General features: G+C 44.8%; 1 protein-coding gene across 2 annotated transcripts in view; it reads left to right on the top strand.

Annotated features, from left to right (window-relative positions):
• Positions 1-12,379, top strand: part of GABBR2 (gamma-aminobutyric acid type B receptor subunit 2) — a 369,523-nt gene that overhangs the window by 222,541 nt on the left and 134,603 nt on the right. For both annotated transcript variants that reach the window (XM_027549741.1, XM_027549742.1), the window contains exon 7: positions 8,235-8,471. In XM_027549741.1, coding sequence (XP_027405542.1) covers positions 8,235-8,471 — 237 coding nt within the window. The remainder of the gene's footprint in view (positions 1-8,234; positions 8,472-12,379) is intronic.

Here is a 12,379-nt window from a genome sequence, read left to right as displayed (position 1 = left end):
CTGGGTATGAATTCTTAGACAGTTATATTTATTACTTACATCATGTGTGTCTTATTTAAGCAACTTTGCCCACCCAAGCTCATGAAGATATTTTTCTATCTTGTCTTTGAGAAGTTTGTTTTACCTTTCACTTTTAGATATAGAAATCACGTGAAACTGATTTTATGTAACATCTGAGGTGGGCTTCCCTGGTGACTCAGACAGTAAAGAATTTGCCTGCAATGTGGGAGACCAGGGTTCGATCCCTGGTTTGGGAAGATCCCCCTGGAGAAGGGAATGGCTACCCACTCCGGTATTCTTGGGGCTTCCCTGGTGGCTCAGACAGTAAAGAATCTGTCTGCAATGCAGGAGAACCAGGTTCCATCCCTGGGTCAGGAAGATCCCGTGGAGAAGGGAATGGCTGCCCAGTCCAGTATTCTTGCCTGGAGAATTCCATGGACGGAGGTGCCTGGCAGGCTACCGTGCATGGTGTCGCAAAGAGTCAGACACGACTGAAATGCCTTAGCTTCAGTGTGTGTAGATCTCTTTCTGGACTTTCTGTTCTCTTCCACTGGTCTGTTTGCCTATCCTTTAACCAATACCACACTGCCTTAATAATTGAAGATTTTTAAGACCTGATGACTGGTAATGTTAAGTCCCTCATCTTTGTTCTTCTAGAAGGTTTTCTTGGATGTCCTTGAACCTGATGTCATGTTTCATTTAGATCTACTCATATATTTACACTTTTCATTACTTCTTATTCCTCCCTTCATTTCTGTTCTGTTTATGATCATTTTCTTTCTGCCTATAGAACTTCTCTTGGTCTTTCTTTTAAAGAAAGAAAAGATGTTTTTTGGTTTTGCTGGAGACACATTCTCTCAGTTTCTGATTGTCTAAAGTTTTCTTTCACCTTAATATTGAGAGATATATTAATTAGGTGTAGAATTCTAGGTGGTCTGTTGTGTTCTTTTAGCACTTTCAGAGGTCATTTCTGAAATGTCTTGTCTTCTGGAATCCCTTGTTTCTGTTAAATCAGCCATCAGACTAATTGTTGCTCTTTTGAAGATAATGCATCCTTTTTTTTTCTCTAACTGCTTTTAAGATTTTATCTTTGCTTGACTCTTCAGCAGTTTTATATGCTGTGCTGAAGTACGGTTTTGTTTGGTTTTATCTTGGTTGGAGTTTAAGCATAATGGAACTTCATGAATCAGTGGATTGATATGTATTGGGGGAAATTCTAGGAAAATATCCCTTAAATATTGCTTCTACCTTTTTAACCTTTTCTCACATTTTAGGACACCAGTCATACATGTGCTATACATTTTCAACACATTCCATATATCTCTTATGTTTATTGCTTATTTTCTGTCCTTTTTCCCCTCCCTGTGCCTCAGGCTGAATATTTACTACTAACATTTCTTCAGTTCACTAACCTACTTTCTGCTGTGTCTAATATACTGTTTCATCCATCTATTGAGTTCTTAGTTTCATTTGTTGTATTAATATTTTAAAATTTTTAGGATTTTAGTTTTATTCTTTCTTTGCTCCCTGTTTTCTGGTGATATTCTGTATCTTTTGTCTATTTTCTTGAACATATAAACCTGCTACATTAAAGTCCAGGCCTAATAAATTCAAGATATGAACCACCTGTAGATCTGCTTTGTTGCCTATTTTTCTTCTTTCCTTTCTTTCTTCCTTCTTTTTTTTTTAAGATTTGATCCTATTACCTGGTATACCTAGTAAGTTTAATTAATTGAATTCGATATGAAAAATGAAAGAAGCTACAGGTGGCATTATCTTTCTTCAGAGAAGATTTTTCTCTTTGAGCAAACAGAATAGGGGCAGTTCACTTTATCCAGTCAAGAACTGAGATGATTCCAGGCTTTGCTTTAGTTTTCATAATATCTGGTCTGTTTTGGTTTGACTTTATTCCTATCTGTCCTTTAACATTCTAGACTAAAATCCTGGGATGTTTACTGGCCCTGGATTCCAACTTTTGTTCCTAATGTCCTGAGACTTTAAACATACCTGCTTGTGTTCTTATCCCCTTAGCCACCACTTTTCACTTGGCCTCTCATCCTCCTTGTTTTATGCAGCTTGTGCTGTGCTTAGTTACTCAGTCATATCCGACTCTGCGACCCCGTGGACTGTAGCCCGCCAGACTCCTCCGTCCATGGGTATTCTCCGGACAAGAATACTGGAGTGATTTGCCATGCCATCCTCCTTATGCAGCTTGAGTAAGTGAGTGAGTGAAGTCGCTCAGTCGTGTCCCGACTCTGCGACCCCATGGACTGTAGCCTACCAGGCTCCTCCCTCCATGGGATTCTCCAGGCAAGAATACTGGAGTGGGTTGCCATTTCCTTCTCCTGGGATCCAACCCAGGTCTCCTGAATTCCAGGCAGACGCTTTAACCTCTGAGCCACCAGGGAAGCCCCTTATGCAGCTTAGTTATCACCAAATATCACAAGTACAGATGTCAGTGTGCATACTGGTATCCTGTGGTTCCTCTTTCTCTGAGACCTTGGCCCTATAAGCCTTGCCACCCTGATAACCCTGAACTATAGTTTTTTGTCTTCCCATCTCTGAGGGACTGATGAAAACACTGATCCACTGTTTTCTGTTCCTACAACTGGCCTTCCCACTTGCAGATCAACAAATGCCTCCAGGGGAAGCAGCGAAGAATGTTGGACTCTTCTCAAAACATTTCTCTTCCCTCCAGGATCTTGGTTCTTCAAGTCCTAGATGTCCTGGTTGCTTTCTGATACCTTTGGATAGCTATATTTATATTTTATTCTGCTTTCCTTAATGTTTTTCATGGGAGCTTTAGTCTCATATAACCTGTTTTGTCATAGATTGGATGTCTGAACTGAGACTGTTTTGCTTAAAAGGTGAAGAAGAGCGCATTGAGGACAGGGTAAGCATGTCACTAACTTCAGCTCTTTGACAGATGTTATGGATAAGAGGAAGCAGACATGTTCTTTGCAGCTCCACAGAAAGACATAGCAAGCTACAGGGAGATAGGTATAAACTCTGTATCTGGAAGACTGATCTCATAGACGTCAAGCATTCCTTAAGTGGAAGGCTCCTCCTGAGGACATAGTGACTTTCCCAGCACTGAAAGAGTCTGAGAAAGGGCTCAGAAAAACACCTGGAAGCTGCTATTGAGAAAATCCAATAATCAGATTGTGAGAGGGATTTAATCAATGTTAACCAATTTATGTATTCTTGAAGTCTTAAAAGATCTTTTAAAATACAGTTGTCCAAGTTATCCCACAGACACAATAAAACAAATGTAGGGCCCTGCATTCTCAACAGGCTCCTTGGATGACCTACGAACTGGAGTAAAAGAGACTGCGCCCTAGCGTACCTTCCAAAGGAGACTCTGGTTGCAACGTCCCACGAAGGGTTCGAGAGAGAAACTCTGCTGGTTTTGCCGCTCTGCGGGGTTGGGGGTGGCAGTTGGAGATATGGAAGGAGATGTTTCCCCTTCTCCTCTCTTCTGTCCATGAGACTTCCGTCTCCCAAGAAGCAGGACTCAGCTTGGTTCTGTTGGAATGACAGACCCGTAACGTTTAGTCACAGTGTGGGGTAGCAAACTTGTGTGGGCTAGCCTGGGAACCTAACCACTATTTATAACATGATTTCTGTATGAAAAGATGTTCCACGTTCCAACAACTGCCTCTCAAAAATATGTGGGGCACAACCTGTCAGTAATTGGGACTCTTCATATAAAACTTGTTTTCTCAGAAACTTTTAGCCTCTCAAGATAAACTTGACCTCAGAGCATAAGTAATCAATCAGTTTTCAGTGTCCGCTTTACAGCGGAAGAAATTCTTCTGCCCTGAATAATTGGAGACCTGCTTTAAGAACAACTATTAGCTTTTCTCAGACAATTGTGAAAGTGTCTGTTTCTGCTGTCATTGTTTTGCCTGAGGGAGATCGGCGCCGGCTTCACCGGGGAACAGTGATGAATGGTCCCGGACATAGTGTGGTAGCAATGACTTCAGCATGGTGCTTGCAAAGACAGGGAGAATGAGGTCACCTTTCAGGCCTAAGCTACCGGGGTGTCCCACTCCAAGGACTTTACCCACAGAAGTGAGGTAAACAGGGACATTGCCAGTGTTCTCCAACCCCCTTTCCTCTGGTTGATGAACAGTTTTATGAGATAGAAAAGATAGGGATTTATAAGAGGTACACCTAAAAAATATATAGGGACTTGTGTTGGCCCCAATGTCAAATTGAATAAACAGTCTGATCTTGATCCCCTCTATTATCTACACACATGGAAATATCACCAATAAACTATATCAAAGAAGTTTGAAAACTACATTCATATACCTCCTGGTGAGGCAATACTGTGTCTGTTCGCCGAAGGTCTGACTCTTCCCACGCGCAACAACTTTAAGAATGTCGCAGAAACCTTCAAGGATGCCCCAGTGGCATGTCCTGGATAGAGAAGACGTCTTGAAACGTCATCTGAATGTACTCATTAGGTTGAACAAACAGGACTCAAAGAGACACCACCAGCCCTTGGATGCCTTTGCCTGCATCAGAAAAAGCCTCGGAGCAGCAAAGTCTTAGAGAGAAGAGTTCAAGAGGCCTCATTCCTTTGATGCTTAAGCAATTAATTAGATAAATAGACAATTCAGGTAAATTTTTGATACTTTAAAAATAGCCAATAGCTGAATTAATAGCCTGAAATATACCCAAATTTCTTTTTTTCTTTTTCTTTTAGGCCACACTGCGCATCTTGCAGGATTTCAGTTCCCCAAGCAGGGATAGCATCCAGGCCCTCTGCAGTGGAAACATGGAATCCCGACCCCTGGACTGCCAAGGAATTCCCCCAAATTACATTTTAAAATCAAGAAAAATATAGCCAAATAGAAAAATAACAAGGATATGTTGAAACAAAGCACTAAAAGTTGTGACTCTCACCATACCAATATGGTATAAAGAGGAAACACACCTCAGAAGTGAAAGCTGCCCATCTATATGTGGAGATCACTCTTAATAGTTAACTAGAGAAATGCAAATTAAGATGAAAAGAGATGTACATTTTTTTCTTGAGAAACTGACAATGATTTTAAAAATTGAGGGACTTCCCTGGTGGCCCAGTGGTTAGACTCTGCACTTCCACTGCAGGGGCACAGGTTTGCTCCCTGGTTGGAGAACCAAGATCCTGCGTGCTGAGCAGCTTAAAAAAAAGAAAGAAAGAAAGAAATGCCTATTGTGGGCCAGGATGGAAGGAAATGGGCACTTTCTATAGAGTGGAATTTTAGCTTTTCATGTTTGGAGAGGATAATTTGGCCCTTTAGATGTGTGAATAGCATTTAAGGTTTTTATACCTTTTGCCTCAGCAATTATATATCTGGGAATTTCTTCCGAAAAAATAATTATCAGTATGTGTTCAGAAAATTTAGATACAAGGGTGCTTTTTTTTGCAATCCTGTAATTGGGAAAAATTAGAAAAAAGCTTTAATGTCCAATAATTGGAAATTAGCTAAGGAAGTAAAAGTAGGCCATTCACACACTGGAGGGCTGTTACCCGCTATCAGCACAAGCAAAGTCTTGGGTCTTTGGGGCATCCTGGGTGAGCAGTTGTTCCAGGTGGCCAGGTGAACAACCACTGTACTATTACTAGCAGTGACTGGAGTTCTTGGGTCACCAACACATCCTGGACACAGGACTGATGCTGTGCACTCATGGAACTGTCACAGCCACCTAGATGGGAGGATGCAGAGACCTGTAGGAGATAGGACCCCAGCCCCAGGTCACATTACCAAACCACTGAACTGGAACTGGAAGGCAGGTAAACCTGCTTCCAAGTCCTGTGTTCTTACCACTGTGCCAGGCTCCTGCCTGGATCACTCACCAGGAGGAGGCTTCTAGATCACCTGGTCCAACCTCCTCACTTTTCAGATGGAGAAACCGATGCTTAGAAAGGGTCTCTGTGGGTATTGTTTTGGGTTCTATGATCAAGATAACACCCTTGACCCCTTGGAGCTTAATTCTTCGGGTAGATGCACTGCAGGAAGTAAAAATTGCAATAAAGAAGATAAAACTAGTGGATAGAGATTGCCTGGCAGGAGGAGGTTGTGGAAAGGGTGGGTCAGGGAAGCATCCCTGAGAAACGACACATGTTGACGTTTGTGTGCCGAGAATATCAGGCCAGAGCTGGGGCAGAAGCTTCCTGGCAGACGAGGCATCTAGCGCAACAGCCTCAAGTGCAAACAAGTCTGGTGTGAATGAAGGAGACCCAACAGGTTCAGGGAACAGGAAGCCTTATAATACACTATCTCATGCTCCCTGATAAGAAGTGAGCAGGCAGAGGATGCCTGTGGAGAGCCAGCCTCCAGGTGGAGGGGTGCAGTTACCTATGAGAAAGGGCTTGAGGAGCTGGGCTGGGCTGGAGACGGTGCTGTCTCCTTGAAGAACCCTTGGAATTAAAGAACTTCTGCCAGGTATTTTGACTGATGAACAGAACAGTGATGACTGGACATGATGCATTTCCAAAGGAAATCATAAATAGATAAAACCTGAGCTATCCAATAGGAGCCAAAATGTTTTTGGTTTTTTTTTTTAAAGGTGGTCGATTTGTTGCTGGGATACCATTCACATTTGGCCAGGCAGATTCCTCATTTGGTTGTCTGCAGATTCCACATTTGGAGGGGCTTGGTTGTACCCAGGCTCTGCTAACCCCTTGAGCCAAGGGCGAGAGACTTGAGATCCAGCCACGGAGTAACCCAGTCTTCAATGGCTCAGCTTCACCACTCTACTCGGATACCAGAACTGGCCCCAAACAACTTGGGGTGGTTTTCAAAAGGCAGTTATGACTTCAAAATTCAAACATGTGAGAAGCAGCAAAGATAAAATGAGACCAGTCTGGCTATACACACAGAGACACACACATATGCATGCTGTGTGACCTTAGGCAAGTCTCTAGACCTCTCTGTGTCTCCTGCTGCAGATTGAGAGGGCATGTGTGACTGTCTCTAAGGGGCCTTTTCTGGTATAAACTGACAATGAGTTCTGGTTTCTATGTTTGATTTGTCCCCAAGGAGGATTAATCCAAAGACTAAGCCATGGGCTCTGATGACATTTCTGGCAGAGGAGTTCAGAAGTGATTTGAGAAAAGGCCCATGAAGAGCTGAGGGTAATGGGTTCCCCTGGAGCGGCATTCATTTGGATCTATAAGCCTCAGGGACTAGAGTAAAAAGGCAGTTTCATTACTTTGTGGCCTCAATCAGAATGTTAATATTACCAATGAAATTATTTTATGAAATCCAGCTCAATGGGAGAAAAAAAATTTTTTAATGTGAAGTTATTCGCAGACCCTGCTATATTCTGGAAGATGAAAGGGAAGAGCACAATGTAGAGATCAGAAGGGACCTTACAACTGGACACCTAGGACCTGCCCGGGGTCCCATGCTCTAAGAGGACCTCACTCAAGCCCCACGGGGTTCAAAATCCACAAGGCCACAGGGACCTGCCCACCCAGAGCCTACACCCCTCCTAATCCTGGGCCATCCCCTGAATTCCCTGCCCAAATGCCTGGAGCCGCATCCAGGGTCCAAGGAGCCTCTTCAGGGAGGACTGAGCCTCAGGGTGGTCATGGGACTACTTATGCCAGAAGAAAGTGGACTGGCTTGACTGGTCTGTGGGATGGAGTCAAGTGGGAAGAGAAGGGGGTGGGCCCCTGAGCAAAGTTAGCTTCCCCTGTGCTTCTGTGTCCAGACTGAAGCTCCGAGGGGTCTCAGACTTCTGAATTCAAACCTGGCCTTCCAGCTTGTTAGGAAGGTTTATTCACCTTCCTTTAACCCATTATGACAAAAAGATAGAAAATATTTTATTCAACAGTCTGTTTGTTGTCTATAACTTTATATTTAGACATATGGTGTATACGCCTCCACTGTTAATGTAGCTCCAGGCCCAGCTAATGTCAGGAGGAGGCCTGCTCGGGATGCATTTTTCCTTCCACTGGTCTTGGCAGACAGCCAGGGTTCAGATACCAGCCCTGCCACTCACTTGGTCCTAGGCAAGTTAGCTTTCCTGAGTCAATTTTCTCATCTGTAAATGGGGACAGTAATAGTCCCAGTGTACAAGGTTGTTGTGGGGGTTAGATGCGATAATGCACGTTAAGAGCCTAGCACCATGCCTGGCTCATGATAAGCACTGGGGAGTGTCAGCTCTCGGCACCATGTGCTTCATGTCCCAGCTGGCTGTAACTTGGTGTCCCTGGTCTCCTTATTTTCCAGACACCACAGCAGTATGAGAGAGAGTACAACAACAAGCGGTCAGGAGTAGGACCCAGCAAGTTCCACGGGTATGCCTACGACGGCATCTGGGTCATCGCCAAGACGCTCCAGAGGGCCATGGAGACGCTGCACGCCAGCAGCCGGCACCAGCGGATCCAGGACTTCAACTACACGGACCACACGCTGGGCAAGATCATCCTCAATGCCATGAACGAGACCAACTTCTTCGGGGTCACGGTCAGTCCCAGGCCCCTGGGCTCTGCTTTCCTTAGCGCCCCTTGGTGACACACAGGGCAAGAGGCACTGTGTTACAGGCCCTCTGATATATGCTTCATTTTTCGCTTGTTGAAATAACTTCCTGTGGGCTCTGTGGTTGCAAGGCTGCTGAAACGGGCATGGCCAGTAACGCTGTCTGATGTGTTGGGAAACTACCTGTCTATAACTTGTGGATTAGAAAGGCCATAGTGAGCTGACACAGAGCAGGTGGAATCCACCAGGCGGTGGGGTGGGGGTGAGTCAACAGAAGCTCTGGATCCAGAGTCAGGTTCAAATCCTGGGCATTCACTTTCAAGCTATGGTCTTCAGACTACAGAGTTTTTTCAGCCCCCAAATGGAAATAATACCTACCTGGCAAGGCAGTCATAAACATTAGCTGTTACAAATTAAAAACTGCCCTAGCAGTTGGTTGAGCAAGCTACTTGTTCTGAGTTTTAAGATTCTTGAAATAGCTGGCAAATGGGAATAATAATGGCTGTACAGAAGTCAGGAAAATTGGGAACAATGAGAATCACTATTTCTTGAATGCTTATGATGTGCTAGATGTTTGCTAAGCATTTATGTAGATTAGCTTGATGATGTATGCCCAGTGCTAGGCACATGTAGATGCGGAGGAAATGCTCGTGGTTGTTGTAGTTAATAATTGTCTCACTGCATCTGTGTGCCATCCCTAGGAAGTGGGTGCTGTTACCACCCCCAATAAAGCTGAGGAGCCTGGAGCTTGGCACATTTAAGTACCACAGCTAATCAGAGGTAGAGTTGGGATTTGAACCTGGGTCTAGCTCTTAAAAGCTGCATCACACTACCTTCTGGTCATGAACTTAAGTGGTAGTCATTTATGTCTCACAATGATGTATTTGTCACTGACTGTGCTCCCAGAATGGAGAAGGCGATGGCACCCCACTCCAGTACTCTGAGGAGCCTGGTAGGCTGCAGTCCATGGGGTCGGGTCGCGAAGAGTCGGACACGACTGAGCGACTTCACTTTCACTTTTCACTTTCATGCATTGGAGAAGGAAATGGCAACCCACTCCAGTGTTCTTGCCTGGAGAATCCCAGGGACGGGGAAGCCTGGTTGGCTGCCGTCTATGGGGTCGCACAGAGTCGGACACAACTGAAGCGACTTAGCAGCGGCAGCAGTGCTCCCAGAAAATTAGGGAAATTTGCCTAAAGAGTAGTTTGAAATGGCTAAAGTGTTGCCCGTTGTTCTAATTTAAAAAGGCATTTAGAGAATCCGTCTGTCTTGAGAGTATATAAGATGAGCTAACTGGGGTATTTCTTACACGTTCATGCTCCTTTGCGCATGCGCTCAGGTTTGGGTTGTTGGTCTGACGGGCCGGGACTTGTGCAGGTGCTGAGTGTAGGCTATGGCGTGGACTCCGGGATAAGATGGACTCCTTGTCCTGGAGACTGTGGTCCAGAGGCAGGGCTGAGACCTAGACTCAAATGATATTAAGAGGTTGAAAGTGCTCAGCACCACGGGAGAGCCTGTGTGAGCCTAGAGGGATTTCTGTGACCTTTGATGAAGAAGTCATGGAAGACTTTGGAAGTGGAATCTTTGGGGTTGTGCCTTAGACCTGCAGACGGGGGCTGGCGGTCCAGCTGGATGGAGTGTGGTGAGGTGCATGTACTTTGTTGGGAATATTGAAAGGGAGGGTGGTGAGGCTGGGAAGGTGAGCTGGGGCACAGCTCTGTAGGGAAAGCTAAGGAGGCTGGCCTTATCTTACAGGCCAACAGTTTTCCAAGTGTGCCTTGACCAGCAGCACCAGCATCTCCTGGGAGCTGGTTAGAAATGCAAATTCTTGAGCCTAACCCCAGACCCACTGGATCAGAATCTCAGGGTTGGGGCACAGCCATCTGTGGTTTAACGGACCCCCTAATGCACAGTAGAGTTTAGAACCACTGCTCTGGGCATTGGGGAACATTGAGGTTTGCTAAAAAGAAGGAGAGTTCCAAATTCCTAAATAGAGCCCCTCTTGACCTGAGACCTGGACATTGCTCCCACAGCTCAGAAGTGAAGGCTCTTGTTAGTTATCGGTAAAGGTCATGTCTGCAGTGCATCCTGGACACAGACTGAAAACTTTAACAGCTTTCCTCAGCCCAGTGGTTTCAAAAAGTTCTTTTGTTTTATCCCCAGAACTTCTTGTTATCAGATTGTACGTGGTCCCTGGTGTGTAATATAAATTAAAGAGGAGATTCTCAGGTGAATGGAAGAAGAGCCCAGAGCCCTTCCAGATCAGCCCCCTCCACATCCCATCCCACCTCACCTCTCCCTCAGAAAGGCTCCGCAGAGCACCAAATGCTTTAGAAGTCCTTTCTGTCCATGGAACAAATTCACAGACAGAGCCTTAGAGAAGGGTGGAATTCACCAGGGGTCCCACTAGTAGCATTGTGGCAAAGCTGTCTCAAAATATGGGTCCACTTTTTCAGGCCATCTTGTCACGCTTTGTTTCCTATTTCATAGAATGAATTTGTAGTATCCCAAGTTGAAGTGGCTGGATAGAGAGCTACAGAATCTAGGAAGCCTCTCCTAATCCTAAAATGCAGCATTTTGTCTAGATGCCTGATGTAGCTTAGGTGGAGATCATTTATAACTACTCCTAAATGCTGCCAAATAATACATGATCCCTACTTGATGCGCAATTAGATGAGGCTGCCTGAAAGGCTTTACACAGCTTGAAGATGAGTTTCTTTTTGATGGGACATTCCTTGACTCATATTTATGCCTGGTCTCATTTGTGACTCATGATTCAGCAAATGTCAGAACTGAAAGTGATCTTAGAGATCCTCAAATTCAACCCCCTCAGGTTGCAGATGAGTATCTGAGGTACGGATGGAGAGTTTCAAAGTCACACAGAAAGAAGGTTCAATTTAGGCAGGACAGTAGCTCAGATGGGCCTGCCGTCACCACACCGGTGCTGCCTCTCTCCTCTTTATACAAATCTTCCATTAGTTGAGAAAAAGATTGCAATAGTGAAACAGGTCTTCAGGTTTTTTTTCCCCTTCCTCATCCCCTTCATCACATATTAATATGTGCTTGTCACTGGGCTCGAGACAGGTTTCATGAAAATTGTCTTCTGATCAGAGAAAAAAGACCAATTTCTGACAAAATAAAAAGTGTCCCTGTGGTCCAAGGAGACCGCAGAAGGCCAAGTTCAGACATAAATAAAGAGTTGGAAAGGAAGGGAACAGGAGGTAGAAATAAATTGAAGCATTTTCTATTTGCTGAAGGGTTTTCATTATACAGCACACACAGTATCCATTTTTCCATTCTCAGGCAGACACTTTATTCTGGGTCACCCTCATTCAGCTTGTTTACTATACGGAAAATCGTTTAAACACATTAAATTAATTATATCCGTGACTCAATTTCAATTGATTCAGTATGCATTCTCGCCTGGGAGCCAGGCCTGTGGCTGCCAGTTGGTGTGTTAAAGAGATTTCTTCGGGCACCCCAGGTCGGGACTCTGGCTTAGTCTGGGGCCCTAGTGTCTTTAATTTTCTTAAGAGCTCTCCTCCCAGCCACCTTCCTCCGAGAACACTGGAGAATAGGACCTGTGTCCCCAGCTGTACACTGATGGTCTGGGGTGCCTGCTACCTCTGATTCCCTGAGCCCACAGTTCCGGTTTCTGGCCCTGTCATTACCTCTCTCTGCTCTGCAAATCTCAGAATGCTTTCTCACCCGGAAACCCTTCTTCTAACAAACACCTGATAAAACTCAGGCTCAAACTGGCTGTTAGGTCTCAAAAGCCCAGAGCATCCTGAGAATCCCAGTCCGCAGAGTTCCTCTAGGGCAAGGATTCCTAAACGTCTATACACATGTGGGAACCTCCCAGGGAACTTTGTTAAAAATGCAAATTTCCTAGCCCT

The sequence above is a fragment of the Bos indicus x Bos taurus genome, chromosome 8 (assembly GCF_003369695.1).
Source record: "Bos indicus x Bos taurus breed Angus x Brahman F1 hybrid chromosome 8, Bos_hybrid_MaternalHap_v2.0, whole genome shotgun sequence".
NCBI classification, from domain to species: Eukaryota; Metazoa; Chordata; class Mammalia; order Artiodactyla; family Bovidae; genus Bos; species Bos indicus x Bos taurus.
Note: the sequence above shows the minus strand (reverse complement) of the source record. Positions and strands in the feature narration are given on the sequence as shown.